This window comes from Pyxicephalus adspersus, chromosome 2 (assembly GCF_032062135.1).
Source record: "Pyxicephalus adspersus chromosome 2, UCB_Pads_2.0, whole genome shotgun sequence".
Taxonomy (NCBI): Eukaryota; Metazoa; Chordata; class Amphibia; order Anura; family Pyxicephalidae; genus Pyxicephalus; species Pyxicephalus adspersus.
In genome coordinates this window covers 140,062,814-140,087,730 of record NC_092859.1, presented here as the reverse complement: position 1 = coordinate 140,087,730, position 24,917 = coordinate 140,062,814, and the positions used below count along the sequence as shown (strand labels likewise).

At 38.9% G+C, this 24,917-nt stretch overlaps 1 protein-coding gene across 1 annotated transcript in view; it reads left to right on the top strand.

Moving 5' to 3' along the window:
* MEF2A (myocyte enhancer factor 2A) overlaps positions 1–24,917 on the top strand; it is a 59,164-nt gene that overhangs the window by 23,432 nt on the left and 10,815 nt on the right. Inside the window, exons 2-8 of the mRNA XM_072399127.1 lie at positions 6,103–6,258; positions 8,195–8,369; positions 10,354–10,413; positions 19,651–19,835; positions 20,930–20,953; positions 22,984–23,110; positions 24,447–24,573. Coding sequence (XP_072255228.1) covers positions 6,103–6,258; positions 8,195–8,369; positions 10,354–10,413; positions 19,651–19,835; positions 20,930–20,953; positions 22,984–23,110; positions 24,447–24,573 — 854 coding nt within the window. The remainder of the gene's footprint in view (positions 1–6,102; positions 6,259–8,194; positions 8,370–10,353; positions 10,414–19,650; positions 19,836–20,929; positions 20,954–22,983; positions 23,111–24,446; positions 24,574–24,917) is intronic.

The window sequence follows — 24,917 nt, the reverse complement described above, 5'->3', positions numbered from 1 at the left end:
GAAGTTCCTCGAATCACCCACAGCTAATAGGGTCTCCCACAAGAGCCCCACGTCTGTTCAGTGGGGTGTGCCCAAGCCAGTTCTGCACAGGGACCCACTGTTGGCTACATATGCCATTGATTCAATGTAGCACCATTCAATTAAAAACAATTGCTTGGTTTCCTGTTCATTTCCCCCCTGCAAATGGGAGATGTGTATAATTCCCTTTGTATTGCACCACTAACTATATTCTTTGCACCAAGGCTTCGTATTTGAATCAACTTGTCACATGTAAGTAAAATTAATACAAATAAATATTGTCTACCTCCAGCTTAGCTTCTATTTACGGGTATGTTTACAACATATTACCATCTGTTTATAGCACAGTAAGCTGCTGCAGCATTATACATTCTGCTTAGTACAATCTGTATATCATCCTACACGAGCCCCTTATCAGACCACATTATGGTAACTACCACCACAACAACAAAGCATCTGCATAATAATGGCCACTCCAGGTTCATGTTACTAGAGTCTGCTGTCCAATTACTTTAGGCAGAGTTAAACCATGGCAAGAACTTTAATACATTATCTGAGCAAATATTCACAGTCTATACATGGGAAGATTATCAGTTCACCCCAATGGCTCTCTGCCCAGGTATGGTTGGTTGACTTAGCATTAATCTGCAGACTGGCAGGTTGCGCTGGGGGCATGCTCTACTTTTGTGAAAGAATATTTTTCTTAAAGAGAAAATGGGATGGCTGTGTGTTTGTAAGGTTATAAGAAGGGATAACACCTAGAGCATCTGAATACAACTGACCCCGGGGACTATTGATATGTAGATAGGAACAAATTATTTGCCCTTACTGGTTGTTTTCTCACCTTCCATTCTCCATGTACATTTAGCAGCATAGGGGTAACATTGTCATCTAGCAGTACCTATGCACTGGAGCTGGAGCTAAAGAATATGTAGATGTGGCCATCTGAAAAGCTGGCAGATCTTAATTGGTCAATAAAGAGTACCGTGGCTGCCACTTAAGCTACATACACATGCCAGATGGTTCACACCCAAGACGAGCACCACCATTTGTCTTGGGTGTAAAAGCCTGTACAGCAGTCTTCCTAAGTCATCCATTAATCCCAATGGTGGATTGATGAATGACCGCTGTGCACTCCTACGGATAAGGGCAAAGTGAGGTGTCAGGTTGCTTGTCCTCCTGCCTCCCAATTAAACAGAAGACCTCTGTATCCACAACGTTCATTTGTTTATCTGTCAATGAAAGATCATATCAAGCCTCAATCTTCTGACATCCATCGGACGTCTGTACGGGCCTTAAGAAACTACATTTTATGTAGTAGAGAGAAACGTGTCTAAGGACAAGCATGACCTGTCTAATGGACCAGGGTGTAGAACCCAGAAAAGACACATGCACTTGCTTCAGGATCCTGTTTTCTATTCAGCTATATATGTAGAAAATCTACCAGGGAGGCAGAATGAGCAAAATTTACCAGTGGAATCACTTTCAATTATACTTTACCGCCTTGTATATCTTCTTTTCACAGTGGAAACAAAAAACACAATAAAAGTAGGTGGAAACGGTGACGTAACTAGGGCTTAGGAAATCCTATAGAAATTTTGATTGTCATAAGCAATAATTGTATAGCAATGTAAAGCCATGAAACATGTAAAAGCTCATATTGCGTATAAGATTGAAAGAGTGAACATATTATTGACAATACTTGAAAACACCACAGAGGATAAAAATTGCCAGCAAACTCCTTATGTGGAACATTGAATGCATGAGAAAATTAAAACCCAGATCCATGTTTGATGGCAAAGATTTAAAAAAACAAATTGGCACAAAAGGCACAAAGCTCTTAGCCTAATGAAGTAAGCCACATGACCGTTCTTCTCCAATTACAGAGTCTTCTCTGCTTTATTAAGCTTTGCGTAGGTGCACACCGTGGCCCCACCTTTTTAAATGCGATGGGCCGTGGTGTACCCAGTGAAGCATGTTGAGGAGATCAGATAACTTTATACACTTTCTATATTAAATATATGTCTGTGGTTTAATTTGGTCAATGAGGGGCAAATCTGCCAGTGAAGTTGTATTGTGTTATAAACTCGTCATGGGAATAGCTGTTGGGGTATACATCCACTTTTTTTTTTTAACTATTTATTAAGGTACATAGTGGGTATGATCCTTGGCTGGCAGCTACATTACATTGCATTTAGGCAGAAATAACACTTTTAAGTACACTATTTAAGGACATCCGCCCATCTCAGTTTGTACAAAACAAATAAACAGACGCCGTTGAACTGATAGCTATTTAATTTTTTTCTAAATAGGTATCCTAAAAATTGCACTTGGATGAAAAAAATCTTTACGCATGCATACATCAGCTAGCAATTTGTTTTATCGTACATAAAGGTGGAGATCTGTGTTAACGTAAAAGGATTTTTGATGTAAATGAAGTTGACAAATTGATGCCTCTGACATGTGCAGCCTCACATGCAGAAGTGTTATCTTACAGCGTGAGCCTCGTACCCAAACGAGAAATATAATAGCTCCACTGAACCGCTAAGACGGTCACAATGTGCTTGGCATTAAGTAGGACTGCCAGCGTGGCGGGGGTTAACAATAACAAGCAGATAAAGTGACCAAAGATTACTGACAGCCCCAGGAAGGTTTTGGAGGAGAGCAACATCCGACCTTCAAAGGCTGAAACAACAGCTCCATGTATGGCTGTGTCCGCGCTCCTGCCCACCTGATTGGCCAGGCCCCGCTCGCAGCAGTGACAGGTGCTAGAGAAAGCTACACCTGTTCCCACATCATGTGCTGATCCAGCGAGGTTTGGGAGACACACAACACATGCCAAAGTAATGCGAGATGAACTTGCTGGACGGTTTAGCTAATGATCACCTCCAACCTGCCACAAATTAACCAATTACAGTGTATTATTACAAAACCTTTAAGCACCGTCTGCAAAATAAGAAATTACACTGGGCAGTTTGTATACGTTGAACCGGATCCTTAGTTGGGGACAATGCAGAATCTCTAACTAAACATTATAGTTAATTGTAAGGCTTGAACAAGATTTCAGAGATCATTAAGCTACACCACATACATGCCGGACACTTGATTATTAACGGGGAGATTGTATGGAGTTAATTATTAATGGTCCTAATTCTATTAGAGCTAGTTAGATGTTATGCTGAGCAGTGTTTGTGTGTTAAGAATTGATAACAGTATAGTAATCGTTTTTTTTTTTGTGGTGTAGAAGATTAGGAAGTGTTTTTCTGGCAGCTGGTGGTGTGGCTGAAGAAACCGATGGGTGATTATCTGGCTGGTGACTTAATGGATGAGTCAAAGCAGAAATGGAAATTCCCTGGTCTAGCCCAGTGTGCTGGCTCTGTGCGATTATACAGCTTTGTAGTGCGACATCTTGTACTGCATTACATCTGCTACTGCTCCACTTACTGAAATGCATGGGTTTGTTAGTTAAATTTGTGTAAAAGGTATATTTTAGTTAAGACGTACTCATACTTAGTAACACAACAGGACACTAGTAAAATCCCTTTGTTTTTTTTTCTGCCCTCTTTGTCCTATTTGGGAGATCGCCCAACCTTCTATGTCCTGAACCAACAGAAAGACAGAGCTGATATGTACAAAGTAAGGGAAATCCCCCACTTTAAGGTGGTCATCATTAAATTGATCTTTTATTACAACTAAAAAAAAACGAAATAAAAAAAATTGCAAAAAAAAGATTTGCTCCATCTTAGTGAGCTCTCAATGGAGTTTGAATCTCAACTGTGGTTGATATTTGTTGATTACCTCTGATCAAAAATCCCATGTGTCTGGAAAATCAATCATATTTCAGATAAATTGATCAAGTTTTTGATCGCCAGAATAGACATAGTGGTCCTGATTTTTTAAAGCTCTCCAGGACTGGAGAAGATAGGCTATCATAGATGATCCAGCAAACCTGGAATGGATCTAGTCTGGGATTGAAGACATTTGCCAGATTATTGCAAATGATTTTTAGGAAATCCATTCCACGTTTGCTGGATCTTCCAGTCCCACCCATGATAGTCTGTCTTCTCCAGACTTGGAGAGCTTTAATTAATTTGCACCATGATCTTACCTCTATTCTCCACTATTAGAAGCAAGGACTCAGTGGTGTTACAAAAATATAGAGAACAGGGTTTTATTTTTCCTTGACTTTCTAGCATATATTTATGCCATATGCTGTGTTCTCCCCACCCCCTTTTAGCTGGGTGCACCATCCTGCACTTTTCGGTGACCACCCGGCTGGTTTTGAGTGGTTACTGAAGAGTTGGCTCACAATACCCACCCGCCACCCCCCTACAATTTCTTACCACCCGGTTTAAAAAATATTCTGGGTTAAACACTGCCTATGTATGGCATTTACTTTTTTTTTCAGGGTATGTGGTGGTTAATCATTTCTACAATGTGGAAATATTTTTGTGAATGCCTATTACCATCAAACACATTGTATAATTTTGAACTGGTAATTAAAATGTAAATATAAGATAACCAATATTGCACCAGAGCCATTTGTGTGCAGTAGTATGTAACAAATCATTTGTAAGTTCAACCAAACCTTCCAAAGCATAGGCAGTTTACAATACCATCTTTAAAGTAACACAGTGGCTTAAAGGTTAGTACTCTGGCCTTTGCCGCGCCAGGTCCCAGGCTTGGATTTCGGCCAAGGCCACTATCTGCATGGAGTTTGCAAGTTCTCCTGAACAACAATGATTTTGCAACCATCAGTATTCTATTGCAGTCAACCTTCTTTTCCTTTTCATCAGTTTAGAGCAGTTAGAAGATAGAGAATTGTTTCTTGGATGTTGTGAGTTTCCCGTGCAGAAACTTTTCTGCCTTATCAATTATGTTAAAAGCATGAGGAACATTGATCAATCTTCCTACATAACATGAGCTCAGATTAGCTACAAGATTGCAGCGAATTTAATTTTTCATCAACTTCTCCACTTCCTAAATTCTGACTTCAGACAAAACTTTTGTCTTGGACAGAGTGGTGATTTAAAGCTTCTGCCTGGGTTTCGTTTCTGCTGAATAGCAAGTAGCGTGAAACCACCTCAATCCTAATCGGTACCCAGGTGGCCTTGATTGAACTTTCACTTTTTATGTTTTTTTTGAAAATCTGTATCAAATCTTCTCCATAACTGTTTAGAATTGCAGGGGGGTTTTAATTCAGATAATTCCTACAACAAACCTTTTCCTAGATGAAAGGCTGTTAGATTGGGCTTCAGTATCTTATTAGGATGATGCCGTAACGTGATCATTCTCACCACTTCTGGGCACCTTTTATAATGTAAATTGTTTCTACAGACTAGTGATATGAATATTGCTGCAGGATGTTGTTTTTCATTGGCATTTTAGAGAAGGGGCTTTACAACACTACATATGCATGAAATTAGAACAGTTCTATGTATGTCTCCAGGATCACAGGCCTGTGTTTGGTGCAAGCTCCTGCAGTAAAAACAGGGTTGCTATAAGTCATCCTACCTATTTTCATCTATGTTTAGGAGCTATCCAAAATAAAAAAAATATTGTCTGTAGGTGTCCATATAATGGTAACCGGTCATGAGAGAAACATGTATGCTGCCATTTCATAGCTTCCCTTTTGCAGGTTACTTGAATGCCATGCTCACTGCTCTTGTTTTTATACTTTGGGTTGTGATCTTGTATGAAGTATGCAGATAAGGAATTCAGAATTTCCATATCTGCATATGATCAGAGGCTCAACATGAAAGTCAGCATTGTTAGGAGGTCTGAAATGGAACTTCCATGTATCGCTCATGAACGGTCAACTTTAAGGACACTCACTAAGACCCAGCTTCTTCATTCCACGTTAGTGCAGTATGCGTGTGAATTTTCCAATTGTGTTTCAGACTCTCAAAAAGAAAGGCTTAGATGGTTGTGAAAGTCCAGATGCTGAGAGATACTTTGAGGAGGACACATTCAGCAAACTAAATGAAGATAATGATTTTGTTTTCAAGCGAGATCCTGTAAGTATTGTTCACCCCTTTCCCTTACTTGTATGTGTTGATCCTTTTTATTGACTTCACTGTCTAGGCTCTCAACAAGAAAGAACACAGAGGCTGCGACAGCCCGGACCCCGACAGCTCGTACGTCCTCACCCCCCACACCGAGGAAAAGTACAAAAAAATTAACGAGGAATTTGATAATATGATGCGCAATCATAAAATTTCTGTGAGTACAAGAGCTTTTTCTAGATAATTGGAGAAAAATAACAGTTAGACACCATGCAAAGAAGATCAAAAATATGCCAGCCATTGATCCTTAAACACAAATGTCAAAGCAAACCCTACTATTGTCATATTTTCTTTCTGTCTTTCATATATGTAGTAGAGATAGAATTGGTTCATTTTTCTGAAAAAAATGCTGTCTGGTTTACTTTTGAAATTGCTAGTTTCATGGCTGTCATGTTAACCCTCACACTTCAATGCTGTCCCTGATTTGGAAAACGTATTCAGATAAGGAGTTTTTTTCCCACTTTCTACATGATTGTTAAGGGATACTGACTGATTGAGGTCAGAATCCCATATATGCACACCATGACCAGTTTTCTTTTATGCCTGACACTAACCTGGTCTGTAAATTAGTAGTTAGTATGAGTTCAGCATGTGTAGTGGTGTGTCAGCATCAAAGCCTACCTTACAATCTATAAAGGATTTAGTTTATCCAGGTAATTGTACATCTTGTACTAGTGGTCACATTCAACTTGTACTTGTAATGTTGAAGACGTTTCGCAGCTGTCCAAACAGCTTCATCAGTTCAGGAGCCAATAAAGCAGCTTGGACAGCTGTGAAACGTCTTCAACCTTAAAACAAGTCCAGTTGAATGTGGCTACTACTAGACCTACCATAAATCACATAAAGATGGTATTATTATTATTATTATTATTATTACACAGTATTTATATATAGACAACATATTCCCTATTTAATGTACAGCGCTGCGTAATATGTTGGCACTATAAAAATCCTGTTTAATAATATTAATATTACGCAGCGCTTTACAAAGTCCATAGGTATCCATAGGTATGTCACTAGCTGTCCCTCAAAGGAGCTCACAATCTAATGTCCCTACTATAGTCATATCTCTTTAATACAGTCTAAGGTCAATTTTGGGGGGAACCCAATTAACCTAACTGCATGTTTTTTGGATGTGGGAGGCAACCCATGCAAACACAGAGAAAAACCTGCAAACTCCATGCAGAGTTGTTTATGTGCGGATAGAGCTGAAGTTATGTTCACACCCTGCACTGGAGCAGACTTTTAATGTGGCAAGAATTTATACTGGGTACCTCTGAACCCCAAAGAGGCTTTAAAGTGGAACTAAATCAAAAAATAAAAAAAATTACACTCTACCTTTAATCCCGTAGGTCCCTCGATTGCACTGAACCTTTTCTTGATTAGGTCCTGCACTGCTCTGGAATGCTTCCTCACCATCTTCAGTCTTCTTCTTCCTTCTTCTGGCTACATCACCCAGTCCCGCACTGCGCAGGTGTGAGATCAGGTGACGTAGCCTGGTGTAAAAGGGAGAAAAAGAGAGCCAATCTCACTGAGCAAGAGATGGGCATCTCTTTCCCCTCAGTGTAGGAATATGCCTCTTAGGGCATGCGCAGTATAAATCCTGTTTAATAATAATAATAAAAAGTTGATCAGTATTCTACATGTATAAAATATACACTTCTTTTCTTGCAGCAATTTCAGGCTGAATATTACAACATTGTTTTAGTACATATTGCACACATTTCCAGTAGATCCCTCTGCAGTACCCCAAATCAATATTAAAAGTTCAAACCACCCAAATAGTTATTCTGCAGTATGATAAAGACCAAAACTGCATTAATTGTTTTCTTCAAGGTTCAAAGAAATGTGGATGCAAGCATTTATTGCATTTATTTTACATTCCATTAAATAACATAAGTAGGCAAGCTAAACCCTTGGCAGATAAAAACACATTAAATAATTCAATTAAATATTAAAATGTATTTTAAAATGCAACACATGTTAATAGCTGAAACTGCCTTGATATGAACTTAGGTTCCTGTGCAGCCGCATTTAATTGAAAGAGGGAAGGCAATCAGTACTCTGGATTGTCATACCTGCCGCAGAGAGTATACTGATGGAAGTAGTGACCCGTGTCCAACCCATTGCCATACAGTTCTCCCGGGAACACCCTGGTCACCCCTTCATTGGCTGCCAGCACCTCATTAACAGACACAGGAATGCTGTCACCTCCTCAAACATCGCTGCACCGAAATGTTGTGTCTCCTGGGGTGTCACAGAGACCCTCAAGCACTGGAAATGCAGGTAAGAAGTCATTTTACCCAATACTTTAAACTTGATGCTAATTTAAAAAAACGGGGGTACCATGGCTTACAGTGCAAGGGTAAATATATTTTTATTAGGTTTAAACAATAGAACTTTTTAAGCACACACATATACATACATACAGAAACAATACCCGGATATGTGAGTAATTCCACTAACAAGAGGTGCCAGTATTAACCCGAGGCTTACCTGTGTTTTCTTTTTGAGTATGGATAGAGAAAGGGAATGGATTTAACTTTTTTTGTGGCTGTAAATTGCTATATGAAGGGGCGAAGAACATTTTATTGTATATATGGCTTATGGTTTAGAGCAGACATGAGCCCCAATCAAATCTAGGCTTACTGTTACATGAACATAGGAATATGCCCTGACTGAGTGTTTGTAGAGGTAAGAAAATTGAATTCATACAAAATGTATTCATGTGGTTTGCATACATTTTGTCTCACCATTGTTTTGCTAAAACCTAAAAACCTGTATCCTTAACCACTGAGCCACTGTACTGTCTACCGGATCATCATTCTTTCATTGAATATTTAGCTGTTACCACAATTATTAGGTAATAATCGACTGCAATCATTTTCAATGTTTGCTTTTATGCAGCATGTTTAGACATCTGCATATGTATTACGAAGACAAAAACTTGCATTTTTAGCTTGAAGAAAGCCATGTGCTTAGTTGGAGTTCAGATGAGCGGTAATAATCCAGAATGCTTTATGAGGTTTTTAGTATCTTTTAAACCCCTGTGGGCCTGGGAACCAGTTTGGCAGGGCCACAAGGGTCATCACTGTCTGGTCTCCACACAGAACTTTTCTTACCCCCAGGCCAGCTGCAGTAGCAATCAGCTTGGCAACTGGTATTATTGAACCAATAAGGACTCCGGGACCTTCGAATCTATTATACTCTACACAGGAGAGTCTTGACCTGATGTTATCTACATGGTCTGTTATGGCACCAACTCTCTAAAGCTGCGTACACACGGCAAATTTTTCTCGCCCGATAATCGGTATCGGCCAGTTATCGGGCGAAAATCTGCCGTGTGTACAGTCGGTCGTCTTCCGACAACCGTCCTGGCGGATCCATGGACGATGGACGACGACCGATCCTAATGAAAGGGAAGGGGAGAGCGCGCAGCAGGGTGCCGCTCCGTCGCTCTCCCCCTCCCCTCTCCATAGAGCATGAACGGTGCTGTATGTACAGCATCGTTCATGCATCGTGCAGTCTTTTCTCGTTGGAAAGGATCGTGAAAGATCCTTTCCAACGAGAAAAATTGCAGGTGTGTATGCAGCTTTAGACTCAGCTAATCAAGCTTAAAAAATGTGCTTATTTGTTCTCAATGTTTAAAAAGGAAGGAGATACTGTGCTGCCCACATATTATATACAAAACTGTGATATATATCACTCTGGCCCTTGCAGTGCTGAGTCCCAGGTTCAAATCATGGCTGGGACACAATCTGCATGGAGTTTGCAGGTTCTCCCTGTGTTTGCTTGGGTTTCCTCCGAGTACTCTGGTTTACTCCCACATTCCAAAAACATGCAGTTAGGTTAAATGGCTCCCCCCAAAATTGACCTTAGCCATGTATTAATGACATATGACTATGGTAGGGACATTAGATTGTGAGCCCCTCTAAGGGACAGCTAGTGACATGACTATGGACTTTGTATAGCAGTGTATATGTCAGCGCTATATAAATACTGGATAATAATAATAGCAGTGTTAAAAAAAAAGTGAATAGGGCTTTTATAGCTCTATTACTTTTATTTCTATACAAATAAATTGGGAATTTTGCACATTCTATTCTAAATAAAAGCATAAAGAAAAAGTTATCAAGTTTGTTATTCCTTTGTCCATTATAATGGGTCTTTGTTTTTATCAGAACAATGCTGATCAGAAAAGAAGCTGCTTTTGTCAGTGAATTCTCTGTTCCAATTTTGTTCAATAACAAACATTCAAATCTGTTGACAGGTGTAATGTTATGTGCATCAGACATCTCTGTGCCAAATGGAGCTGGTGCCAGTCCAGTAGGTGAGTGGGATGACAGGTTCTTTTTTTTCTGGATGTAGAGAATATGCTTTAAATGCCTGTTCTTGCTAGTGGTTTATAGGAAAACATAAATGAAGCCTAAATTTAAATGTAATGAAATAAAATATAAACACTGAGAGAGTTTTCAGGAAAACTAAAATCTTCCCATTGCTGTGAGCACCCACCTTGTTATATCACGAGACTGTCACCTCCTACAGTTCTCTTCTATGCAGCAGCAGGACTTCTTTCCTTGCTTGACAAACTGAAATCTAACTGTAAAAAGTGCAATTATATTTCATGGATATGGCTGATTGGCCTAGCAGGTGAAAATATAGAAAATGTAAAGTTTAGATGACATCTGAGAGGTGTGGGGAGGAGACCCCCTATGCTGAAATTGTAATATTTTGAGAGGTCTTAGGACATAGAATTTTACAGTTTTCCTGAAAATCCACTTTAAATCATAAGATTTAGATGCGATAAAGAATTTTGATGACACTCTGCTGTATCTATAAATTATACACAGACCATGTCAGTGCTGACCTGAAACAATGATTTAGCTGTGACAGATGGATGTAGACATGCCAGGTCTGTGAAGAATAGAGGTACTATAATACTTCTAAAGTGGTCAGAAGCTCTATTCCCTTGAATAGAGAAACCATTCTCCACTTTCTAATTTGACTAACAACATATTTTAAATGGACAGCCCATGTGCCTTTTTAAGGGAAGTTGTTAGGTTATGTGGGTATTAACAGACCAGGGTAGCTGATCTTCATTACCAAAAACCACTGTACCATGTTTTAGTGATCCATTGCAGTGTTGAACCCAGACATTTTTTGAGGCCAGTTGGGATGAAACTGTAGGTGGATGCCAGCCCCTGTATTGTGACCCTCCTAGATTGTAAGCTCTTCGGGGCTGGGTTTTCTCCTCCTGTGTCACTGTCTATATCTGTCTGTCATTTGCAATATCTATTTAATGTACACCGCTGCATAATATGTGGGCGCTTTATAAATCCAGTTTAATAATAATATAGGTAGTCCCCAGGTTACATACGAGATAAGGACTGTAGGTTTGTTCTTAAGATGAATTTGTATGTAAGTTGGAACAGGTACATTATTTTAATAAATGCAATTAGGACAGATGTTTTTCTATAAACCCGCGTGGAGTCAGTTACTGTATAAAATTCTCACTGTGAGGTAATCACAATCAAGCAAAAAAAAAAAAAAAAACTTTATGGAGCCTAGACATTTATTACCTTCTGGAGCAAGCTGTGCTTTGATATGCAAAGAGAAACAACTGCAGGATTTGTCTTGGTCATTAAAGAGCTACAAGAGGTTGCAGAAGATCTCAGTCCTTAAGATTACCCACAACCTCAGCTGTTTTTAGCAAAAGATTTCTTTTGCAAATCATACAAACTGTCCCCCTCCCCCCCATCAAGCCTCTGTCCTGCACATGAGCGAGCAGGGAGTTCATATCTAGGAGTCATCCGTATGTCGGATGTCTTTAACTCAGGGACTACCTGTAACTCATCAGCAAGCACCCTAAAACAGCCGGTGGTTACTGATAAGTGCCGGCCGGTGCAGCCAGCTAAAGGGCTGGGGAGAACACTACACTGTTGGAGTGGATATACAGTATTTAACCTCCTGTATAAAACGTATATCTATCAGTTTTTGATTTATCTGAGTATCTATTGAACTGTTTGCCTGCAATTGCCATTTAACGTTTCCTATTGAATTGTATAAGTGAATATAGGCATGTGTGATTACAAGATCAATGTGTCTGCAGCATACAAGGTCAATATCTGAATATTCATCCCCCCCCAGACATATGTTCAGCCAACTAACTTATTTGTGTATAAAAAAAAATAGAATGAATCCAGCAGAAGGGTTAACGTTTTGTCTTCATTGATGGTGAGCATGTGGGCTGCGAGGTCACAATTGATGCAGAGTAGAAGTTCATGTTGTGGCTTCACAAAATGCTTTTAATCTTTACAGTGCCTTGTGATATTTATCTCCATTGTTTGCATATGCTTCTTTGTATGCATTTTATTAGCAAGCAGCTTAAACTGACAGAAACACATTGTTAATATTACTGTGAGCCAGTCTGTGTTCTATTTACTGGAATCACATTGTGGGTTTACATTCAATTCATAGCAGGAAACAAATTTGGTACTTGTACAATGTTGTGTTCTTCTAGCTCGGCCTCTTCCTCACTGGGCTATAGATTGTTATGCAACGTATAAAAGCTCCCATTTTTAGATTAATAATCAGAATTAATTCTTCGTTGTCATGAAAGACTGTATGTGTGCAGGACATTCAGCTAGACTTTGAATATGACTCCTAAACCTGAGATATTTCATTATTATTATTATCCAGTATTTATATAGTGCCAACATATTATGCAGCACTTTACAAAGTCCATAGTCATGTCACTAACTGTCCCCCAAAGGGGCTCACAATCTAATTATTCTGACATGCTGCCCTAAATTGTCTGATTCATGCACTCCCTTTCACCAATACTGTGTCAGATCACAATTATTAATAAGAATATTATTATTATTATTATTAAACTGGATTTGTATAGCGCCAACATATTATGCAGCGCTGTACATTAAAAAGGGTTGCAAATGACAGACAGATACAGACAGGGACACAGGAGGAGAGGACCCTAACCCGAAGAGCTTACAATCTAGGAGGTGGGGGTGAAGTAACACAATAGGAGAGGAGATACAATGCCACCTTATTTAGCAAGGAGGTAAACCCACTGGGTTCTGTTATTTGGTACTGTTACATATTTATTATGATTAATGAATGATTTTTATAATTATGATAGAAGAAGCAGAGAACAGGTCAAACTTTGAGCCCTCCCCCCCCCCCCCCCCAAACGTTCGACCTGTAGCAGCAGACAATAAGTAAAGTCAAATAACGAAGACTATTGGGGGAAGCCTGAATCATTTTAGCTTTTCAAGCCCAAAATGTTCAAGTGTAAATCCAAACGATTTTGTGGAGCTGGGATGGGGAGGGGGACACATTCACACTTACTACTTTCCCCAATGACTCTCTTAATTATGATAGAAATAAGGAAAATCCTAAGGTTTTCACCAGAACAGGAGTGGTAGAAATGTCAGCAAATTGGGATACTTGGTCAAGTAACATAAAAAAATCAGTGCATTTTCTGCCAACTTACAGCTGTGTCTCTAGAACAAGAATATAATGAAAATTCTTTCAGTAGACACGTGGACCTCGGTAAAATCTTAAGCTGGGAAGCTCAGTGGCTCAGTGGTTAGCACTCTGGCCCTTGCAGTACTAGGTCCCAGGTCTAATATATCACCCATGACACTATCTGCATGGAGTTATCTTGGGTTTCCTCTGGGTACTCCAGTTTCCGCATACATTACAAAAACATGCAGTTAAGTTAATTGGCTTCCCCCCAAAATTGTCTTTAAACTGTATTAAACATATGACTATCATATGATGATAGGGATATTAGATTGTAAGCTCCTTTGAAGGACAGTTAGTGACATGACTGTAGGCTTTGTAAAGGAGTGTGTAATATGTCAGTGGAATATAAATACTGTGTAATATTAATCATAGACTATATAGTGATTGTAAAGCCTCTCTGCAATATCCTCTAGAATTACCAGATCAATAAAACAAACCTAAACAATCCATTAGCTCTGTATCCAGAGGTCCATGCAGTATGTAGGTGTTTGGAGATCTGAATGAAATTGTATCAGATCAGTATAAAAGGCCATTATAGAGAAATATTTTGTATTTTTATTACTGTATGGGTTTAATACATGTAATAATCAACAATTTGGTATTTGTTTTTTATATAGGATTCACAGAAAGGCTTTTTAATAGTTTCCTTGCCATAATGAGAACAGCATTGGTATATTTTCGCCCCAACCCCAGTCACAGTTACATTTGCTGCACTGATTGATCTGCATTTAAATGTGGTGGTGGGGGGAAATACTATTTCTAGATTTATAGTTATCAGAATAGAATTTAAACAGTGCTCCCATCAAGTGTATTCCATAGCATGCTCTTATTTCATGCTCTGGTCATAATTAATATTAGAGTACAGATGATTATTCTATTTTATTCAATGTTTCTTATTATTGGAGGCATACAGCCCCATAAACTTCCACCGCAGTAAGGGTTGTTTTTCTGAAACTGCATTGGCATTAGGCTATTTGGCTTGTTAAGATTCAGATTGTCCTCAGTTGAATTCTTTAAGTCAAACTGCAAATCCAGTTAATTTTTCCTATCATTTTTTTTTTTTTACAAATGGCCAAATGCATTGTGCTGCAGACTGCACAGTAGAGAGACTTAAAAGAAAATCCTGTGCACAGCACAAATACTGCAAAATCCATCATCACCAAAATATTACTTAGCAAGCAAAATAGGAGCACAAGATGGTACAGTGTATTCTTTAGGAGTGGAGAGACCAGTGTGTATGACGTCTGCTGGAAGGTCTCGTCATTAGGAGAATAATTCAGTTACTGTAAGGTGAACTTGGATTGAGTGCAAACCCAGATGTGTCCTATTACTGTCTACACATGGCAGATGCTGGTTGGGTGCAGTGTGGGCAAGAAAAAACTGTATAATGTTCTTTATAATTGAAAGACACATCTTATTAGGCCTGTGCATTATGGCAGGAAATACCTAAATAGCCCAGGTGCATGGGCTGTTCATTGTTGCTCTAATATGCCTTTTATCCCCTTGTGTTTGCAGGGAAGATGAAGAGAACCAAAGAGAATTATTTTTTCAGCTTGAGTCTCATCCGATAGACTTGAATAGTGTAGTCAGTTACCCCTGCGGTGCTGTAGGAGGCATTAGGTCAGCCTTTTTTTATCGGAGAGGGACTCATAAGGAAGCATAGTTTTTCACTTAAAGCTCCCTATTCTGGGCCTGATTGGTTTGAGGATTGCTGCAAAAGACCCATAATCAAAAAAATCATATAGGATGTGATACAGTATAAAGTACATATACTTGCAAGTGTTACACTTTTTTATTTGATTTATAAATCTTATTGGTGAGCTTCATTCAATATGCACTGCCCTTTTACTGGTATTTTCTTTTGGAAAATGACCACAATAAATATTTAATGATGATAGCATTGCTCTATCCTCCACAGTAATAAGAGCATTATTATTGGCAGTCTTCCTGCAGACCTGATTCAGAGAGGGAAATATGACCTGGATTGATTTTCTTTCCCTTTGAAAAGCAAGCCCTATATAATTCTTGCTTCTGGGATATACAATATAACCACTCAATGTGTATCACTATATATGTATGTGTGCTGCTTCTCATGTCCTTACATGATGACTTGGAACAGATCAGCACTAACCATTGTCAACGTTCCCCCTCCAGTTACCACCATCAAACAATTATTAACATTACTTGGCGCATGAAAGTCTATCCAGTCTGATACAAAGGTGTTAAAACAGAAGTATTTATGAAATACATTAGTCAAATCCACAGCACCGCCCATAGTTTTCAGAGCAAGCACTTCATCTACATCTTTATGTGCAGATAGCTTGGTGCATTACATCCTGGTAGTAAAATCGCAGCATTATTAGAGTTGGTTTACGAGTTCTGGGGTTCAGTTTCTGGTTTAGAATTACAGGATTGAGATCAGAAAATGTAAATTTTCTTTTTTGGGGTGTAATTACTAAAGTAAATTTATTTGGCACCAAGTCTTGTATCCAAAAGATACCCTGCCTAAGTTAAAATTCCAAAAAATATTCGAACAATGTACGGCTACTATAAGTTTTGTTTTGAGTGTAACCGCTCGAATTAGTTCTAATCCAGTAACAGATTAAAAGTATCTTTTAGTTGTGGCTTTACTGCACCAGTCCACCTCGCAATGTAATTCTGTGATCCGAAAACCCCTTTTACTCTCCTCTTTGTAATGTTCGTTAGTTATTCCCCCAGCACACCTGCTGTTGACTTCATATTATCTGAATATATTATATGATATATCCAGAGGTTATTTGTGGCCAAAGAACTTTTACACTGATTGAACAGAGAGTGGAAGTAGCACAGTAAGGGTTTAGGGATTGCATCCTCTTCCACATATGAGTAGAAGTTTGCCGCAGCGGAATGCGGAGAGACTTTAGGAAACTTGACCAAATGAGGACCAACTACCCTTCGTGTGTTTCCTGTCTTTCTGTACATTTGTAAGTAGACTGCTTCACCATTGGGACATTTAAAGAAAAGGCAGTACAGTGGGACAATATCAGCACTGCACTTTGTTCTACTTGCTTAGTAATGAAGATTAAACTACTGCTAGAGCTAATGTAAGTTGCTGCCAATAGAGAAGGTTTCTGACTGATCTGAAGTCCGTAGTTGGGCATTTATAACGTTAGGGCACAGGATGACAATCACTGGACTGGACTACCTATGAGCATTAGGACTAGGTGTTAATTTTGCCATTCAAGCAGTCCCTTCTACCATTAAGGAAGAGTACATATAGGCACTTGGCAGAATGTTTAAGGGTGCACATTACTGCATCATAATGAACATGCAATATAATGTCATTTCTCCAGTTGTCCTTAGTAGTTAATGGTCCAACTCTCCTCACGTCCGAGGCACTGACTTTAGAGAGGTGCACACCTGATGCGTGTACAAGACCTGTCCCATCACTATGTGGCATGATGATCTTTTGGTTAAATGCGCAAACCTTTTGCTCCCATACTTTCTATACAATGGATATTATAAACTTGTGTTTACCCCTACTTGCTTACATTTATCATGTGCAAAGTTTTCTGTAAAATGCTCCACATTTCGTGCACACTTCTATGTTGACCTCTGGGGAGCTCCTATACTGTGGGATTCTATGTACAGGTGGTTCCCACATGTAAAGAGTGAAGGGGCAAAAAAGCTGACAAGTCATTCTGTATTCTGGTTGTAATTGGCATTTATATATGATTTACAAATGTCACACATTAAAGAAATTAGTTTCCATGCTTCCTGTGGATCAGTTATATCTCATTATTAAGAATATGTAGCAGCCAGTCTTTTGCTCCAAAATACTTTCTATTCCCTCTTGCATATATCTGTTTTTTTAAATGTTTCCTCAGTGCTGGATTTCCTTTTCTACACATCAGCAGCACTTGCTGGATTATTACAGTCACACATTGGAAGACACAACAACACTCATATCAGCCTGCACAGATTGTTTGACATGGATTCCATCATTTCTTCACCTTCTTGGTCTTGTCTGCTAACAGCTGACATTGCTGCCTTTTGAAGTCTGAAGAGTTGGCTGGCAGATGTAAATTGAACAGGGTTGTTGTGCTTGCAATATGTCAGAATACAATTCTGGATTTTGTTTAGACTGGTTTGTTTTCACTTTTTCACAAATCTTGATTCGTCTTTTTATATAAATCTATTGACCAGACTAGAATGAATTGTAGGGGATTCAGCATGATCCTTTTAGTACATGCAGCTTGCTCCTTGAGAGGACGGAGCACAGCCCCCATTCAGCCGTACTGTTCTCTGAGCCAGTGCTATTAACACGAGACTGGCAGTTCTGCTGGATAATTGCCTTCTGTTATGACAGCAAAATAGGACTGAATCAGACGTTATTAACAGCAAAAGTGACTGACTGGAACTCTTGAGAGTCTGCTCTCCGTTTGGAGCCTGATTAATTTCGAGCTGGGTTGAAGATGATGCTGAGAGCTGTTCTGTGACAGCTCTGTCAAGAATGTGGAAAGTTTCTTGGACCTCACTTGTTTAGAATAAAATAGAGAAATGCCCACACAGCCAACAGGAAATGACTGGTCTGGGTGTGGATGAAAGGATTCATCTCTTTAGAGCCAGCCCTGCACATCAAGGCCAGCACAGGATGTGTTGATTGTGGTGCACTTATTCTGCGGTTTTCCAGCAACTGTCCGGTTTTAGCTTGGTTATTACCATAGACTCAGGACAAACCCCAAATTTAAAAGGGAATGAAATGTTCATTTTTGTACTTGTGCTTTGTTGGCACCAAGTGTAAATTTTATTTTAGTACATAAAACCTTTCTTTAGGCATTGCCACAGAAATTGACAAAAAACAGTGTGCACATACCTTTAATCTGACCTTGCACTTATCCAAATATAATTTTTAGATTTGTTACCAGTGCAATGCAGTATTGCAGTCATGATTCATTGATACCAGTGCCAGTTAATGCATGTTGCCTGATCGGTGCCATATTGAATTTGGTTACCTCTGTCTTAAAGGGTACCGGCTTCCTTCATTTCTTTCTACGGTGTTCTGTGAAAAATAAAAAAGGCTTTTTGGAAACCCTAATGAGAAAACTGCATCACATATGGTTGAGGTCCACTAATAAAGTATGATATATATAATACATTGTAATCTATGTTAAAGGGACCCTGTCACCAAAGTTACAGATAGAAGTACAGAAAAATGATCACTTGTATTGTACCTTTGAACTTTGTAGAAAATGTGATTACTCCAGGAGCTTTCAGTTCCTTGGCGAGGCTCCCCATCTACTTGCACGTCATGGCTCTCTCCTCTTGTTGGGAAGTTAAAAATTTTCCCTGTGTTGGCCCAGCTTTTTCCCCCCTGCTTTTATTTGAATACATAGTTTTTTGTGTTGCAGCGGGGAAAGAAAAGGGGAATGATGTAGATTGTCACTTGAATGACAACTTTAAGTTTTCTGGGGGTTCTGACATCACATCTCTGACGGCAGTTCCCATCAGCAGTGTCAGGGCTTTTGGGATATACATCCAAGTTGGGCCTCTACAGGTAAAAACCATGCCGAAATATATGAAGTTATTGCATTATTAACAGTTTGAAACTTTAAACACAGGCCATAGCTTGTGACCTTGATACTTTTTTTAAAATCTTTGATCTGCACTGTGTGGGTATGTCAGTCTTCCATAACCTGTGAGTTGTAATATATTTAAATGAGCCACTGCAGGTCCCTACCTGACAGGGTTTGCAATCAGATAAGTCAGACCTGCTACAGTGGCATGGATCCAGCTGTTGTAACCCTGTAATCTATGAGGTACATTGTGTGCCTCACCGGCTGATTTAAATAAATTGCCCTTTCAGATTATGATCCAATGCCTATTTGACTGGCAGGTCGAACATAATGATTTACTAGTGAAAGTGTATATTGAAAATAAAATACTTGTGAAAAAAGAAATGTTCTGCAAAACTTTTATAATGTAATATTAAAGAGATTTTAATTTTGGATGTGAAATGTTTTTCTTTTTCTCTCTTGTCCAGGTAATGGGTTTGTAAACCCAAGGGCTTCTCCCAGTCTGCTTGGTCCAGCAGGTGGAAACACTTTGGTAAAAGTGATGCCCACCAAATCCCCTCCTCCTCCAGGGGGCAACCTTGGAATGAACAGCCGAAAACCTGACTTGCGAGTAGTCATACCTCCATCCAGTAAAGGAATGATGCCTCCTTTGGTAAGTGGAAAACATTTTTTATTTTTTGTATTTAGGCATACCAGTGCAAACAGATATACAACCCTTGCAGCCATATGTTAAGAGGCCAGCACTGGTGCAACCATCAAACAAACGATACCAGCAAGTATGGTTATCATCACAATTGTTCTTTTGGTGCACCCCTCTCTTTATAACCCATTGCCAGAAGGCCTAGACTTTTTTTTTCTAGAGGAGTTTAAATAAAACCTATAGGGAGAGCGGGGGCATGTTTTTAAAAAAATTACATTACTAAAAATAAATGTTGGTCTAAAACTGGAATAATGAATCTTGTGAGATGAAAGATGAAATTATTGTTGGATAGCAGAACATGTGTTTATCCCTTCTACATTACTGATAAAACATCATGGCAAATTAAAGTGTTTTCTAAAGCTGTTAGCCGCCCATTTGTTTTGTTGAAAAATTAGATGGCATGATGTTCTGAAAGATCTTCATCAGAGGTCATTGTGAATCTTTATTTTTGTCCTAATAGTCAATTTAGATCAGCCATTCCAAACCAGGGTTCTGTGGAACCATAGGTTTTCTCCAAAGGTTGCAAGAGATTCACTGATTGACCTTCCATTTCATAGTACCTGGATAAGTCAATACTTTTCGGCACAACCAGCTGCAACAAACCATTGATCTTTTTAGCTGTAAGGGTAGAAGTTTGACCAGCACTGTCACAAGGACATTCCACCCACTGACGACCCATATATTGGGCATTACAACCCACGGATTCCCTGCAAATTGGTTTTAGCAGGGGTTCCTCAAGACCTAAAAATGATTTCCAAGTAAAAAGGTTAAAGAATGCTTTAGAAAGTCATAACACAATATAAACATCCTGCAAAAATACAATATTTCCTTAACGAGCACTCAATCACAAAATCCATATAGTGTTTAGCAATTCTCTATTCACCCTATTTATATGCTGCCAAAGTAACATACATTGTAAATCTGAAGTCAGCAATGCCATGAAGGTAGGTTGATGGTGACACGGTGTATTATTGTACAAAGGGCATTCTCTTTAGACTTGCAGTACTATAACGCCTATATCTGTACTTTTCCTTATCTCTGTACAGACAGAGGAAGATGAATTAGACTTGGTGAGTGATGTGTGTGCTTCATTGACACATATACGTTACAATCTGCAATGTTCCCTTTAAAATCTGTACAAAATTATAAAATATCTCTTTGCATTTTTGCTGAATTCAAGGGATGAAATTATTTAATTTTAGGGAAGAATGGTTTATTTTTTGCTGTTTTAAGGGGAACAGCAGATGAGACATGCACATTGTGTTTTGTGTGTGTGTACAAATGCTGATCGCATGGCCCGATCCCCACCCAGCACTACTCTATTACCATCCGTTAAGATACTCTAATACAGGAGCTCTGCAATGTTTTGTCTTTCACTGAGGTTACATCATCCTTGGTGAAGTCATTTCTTGTCGGAGCTGTGAATGATCTCATCTTCCTCAGGAGGGCTCAAACAGCGGTCTGCTATGTGAACAGACAGAGCCGGAGTCTTCACACTTCTTTATTTATTTATTAGTAGCATGTGAATGATTTCTGCTGCTCATTCAGAGCACAGCTCTACCTCTCCTGTATTGTAATGGCAATCTCTCGGCGAGACCCCCAGTAGTATCTGATTATCTTTGTGAGAAGGCTGTTAACCTTGCTATTAGGAAAAAGATCAGAGAAGGTACAAAAAGGCCTTCATTGTTTTTTGTTTTTTTAGACTATTATAGAAGCTACTATGATAAGGTTATCACAAATTACTCTTGTTATTTCTAGACTTCCCTCTCTCAGAATAAGCTTTTGGCAGGATATCATGGCCTTGCAATATCATTATCTTGGTATTTTTCCTAACATGAGCAAGCAACAAGCTTTTTGTGCCTTTGGCAAATTTAGTCAGCGTTGCCATTTCAATTACCACTCACAAATCACAAGCTCACAACATGCCGGGCTGCATGCAGCATGCTCTGCTTTATAGTATTTGTGTGGTGCACGATGTGTTGTTATGTTTTCATGCATAAGTCAAACCTGACACCCTAGCAGAAAGTTCATATGGGAAAGTGTGTGTGTGTTTATTCTCTCTGATGCAGGCTACCCAAAAATCCAAATATATATATAAATTTTTTTTTTGGGGGGGGGGGGGGGGTAAATGCTTGTTATCCTCAATGCTGAAATTATGAATGTTACGTCTTTGTCTGGTAACATCAGTACAAGGGTGCCCTCTGTTGGTCCTGTGTAGAATTGTTTACAAAGACTTGAGGTTGGTGCCTTTAATTCCCCCCTAAAAAATATACAGCCTTAATTCAAACCGTTATTTACCTTAGCATACAACTAATGGAGTACTGTACAGCATTCTGACAATAATATGCCCTGAAAAGGGGATGCCTGGATAATTACTACATACAGACCAGGCTTTTCTTATAACCAGTCATTTTCTGACTCCTTGTAAACCATACTGTACTAAATGTACTGCTGTTAGAAAAATTCTAAAAATGTCTGCCGATCCTGGCTATTGAGGACTGGAATCGGGCTGTTCTGAACCATAGTAAGCAATACAGTTTTAGCTTTTGTATGCTTAAGCCAGTTTGTAAGCCAGAAGAGTAAATTGTGAAGGCTGGTTTGCTATGACTTTGTAGACCTTTCATATATCTGTGGTATTAAGTAAACGTTATATGTTTATCTTCAGTGGTGGCTTTAAAGTAAACCTTTGACCAAGCTATGGACATTCAAATACTTAACAAGCCAACTTACCTTTGTAGCTGCAGGCACTCTAGAGCAATTCATTCTCAAAAAACAAGCACTAAAGTAAGGTTTAGTTTTTTAGCAACTTCTCTCACCCTTCTCCCTCTCAAAACAAAGACTGACTTGATAGCCTTACAGATTTTATTAGATGTAAATACATGGAGTCTAATACTTGTGTCTTTGGATTGTTTTTTTTAATGTGTGTTTTTCATTGATAGTCTTTTCATCACATGCGCAGCTTGAATTTTTTGGTGTAACCTTTTCTTTGAATCATAAACCATGACCATTTGGCTTGAAATTTTGGTGTCCTTTCTGTGACCTTGGCATGTCTGCAACATTTATTTACTGTAGAAAACTTATTATTTGTTCTTGTTGACAGAATACACAGAGGATAAGCAGCTCCCAGTCTACACAGCCTCTTGCAACCCCAGTTGTCTCTGTAACTACACCTAGTCTGGCCACACAGGGTCTGGTCTACTCTGCCATGCCTACTGCCTACAATACTGGTAAGTTTTTCTGAACACTTTGGTTCTCACCATTTCCACTTATAGATTCCTGTGTTTTTTCAGAGAGAAAAATATTAAATATATTTGCATTATTTTGTTTTTCAAAAATAAGTTTATTTCTTATTCCTTTAGCACATGTCTTCCAATGCAATGCACATTATTTTTCCCCCAGAATGGTTTTTAAAATTGGTGAGAAAAAGCTGTAGGTGGGTGACAACCCATGTATTGTGACCCACAACTTCAATATTCACCCAAGAACAGCCAGGTGGTTACTGAAAAGTGACAGGTGGCTTAAAAGGGCTGGGGAAAACACTGCACATGTTTCCTAGTGTCCTTCATCTTCTATAGAGATGATTACGAGAATCAATTTGGGTTCTTCCAATGGCGCCTAAAGTGCACCACACAATGTGCTGCATGGCGAAAGGTGGGCATTGTTAGTTGTACCATCTTCTTATACACATATATACACTAGAAAAGAAAGGATTTGTAGAGAAAGAAATGCATTGTGAGTTAAACAAGAAGATAACTGCACTGGGTATGGGTTTCCCTTAATAAAATGCCATTCCATAATCCCATAGAAGATTTATCATTCTTCTACCATTGGAGTTTTGCTCTCCTCTGATATTTACTGAAGCTTTGCATAGGGGAAACATCTCACAAGTCAAAGAATAATTTCCACTGTCTGCCCCTGTGATCCCAGTAACTATAGAACACCACCCATTAGCTGTCATAACGGTGGGTCTTGTTCTAAATAAACAGAGAAGTATCTCCACCCTGGGTCATCAGAGAAAAATACATTTGTTGAGTTGTCGAAGATCAGCCTTCTCATGATTGCTGAGGAACGTGGCAACATAAAACGCAACAAAACAAAGGATTATAAAAATATTTGTTAGAGTCAGGAAGGTGGAAGGAAGAGTTGTACATAAATGATTAGCATTTATAAACACTAAAATGCATAATAATATTCTATATGCTCAAAAAAAGGTCTGACTCAGGGTTGCTTCGTATTCCATTTTCTTTGAAACTGCTCTTTGTTTTATTTGCTTAATTTAAATTATGCATCACGCGGTGTATAACAATGCACGTTACAGTTATTCATATAAAAAACAAAGGAACCTGCTTAAGCTGATTATAGCCTTACTTACTCATTTTCTAGTAAAGAATATTCTGTATCTGTAGACTGTCGGCCTTGTTTAATTTCAAGAGTTAAAAAAAAAAGGCAATACTTGGAGTATGCAAGAAACATGAGATCATATTGTGGTCCTAAATGGTTGTACAGTTCTTGAAACTACAAAGTTTTGCTCTTTCATTGTCACTGTGTTTCTTTCTTGCTCAGATTATCCTCTTACCAGTGCGGACCTTTCTGTTCTACAAGGGTTTAACTCTCCAGGAATGCTGCCTATTGGACAGGTATCTGCCTGGCAGCAGCATCATTTAGGACAAGCAGCCCTCAGCTCTCTTGTGTGAGTACCTTTTTAATATTTATATTGAATACTGAGGCAAGGGAGGTTTAAGCTTCTCTAGAAAAAAATAAACAAAATTGCAATGATCTGTAACTACAATTAATGGGGCCCCATCATAAAACTTTAAAACTTTTACGTGACACTTGGCTTATCCATATTGAAGTATATAACCAGCCCAAACTATTTTTTATTAGTTTTGTATAGAGTGAGTCTTAAAAGCCATTTCTGGTACTATACAGCAGTGGTCCCCAACCTTTTTGAGCTTGCAGACCAATAAATGCACACAATCCTCCGCATGCGTGTCACTGAAAGGTCACTTCTACTGCCTTGATAATTACAAATGA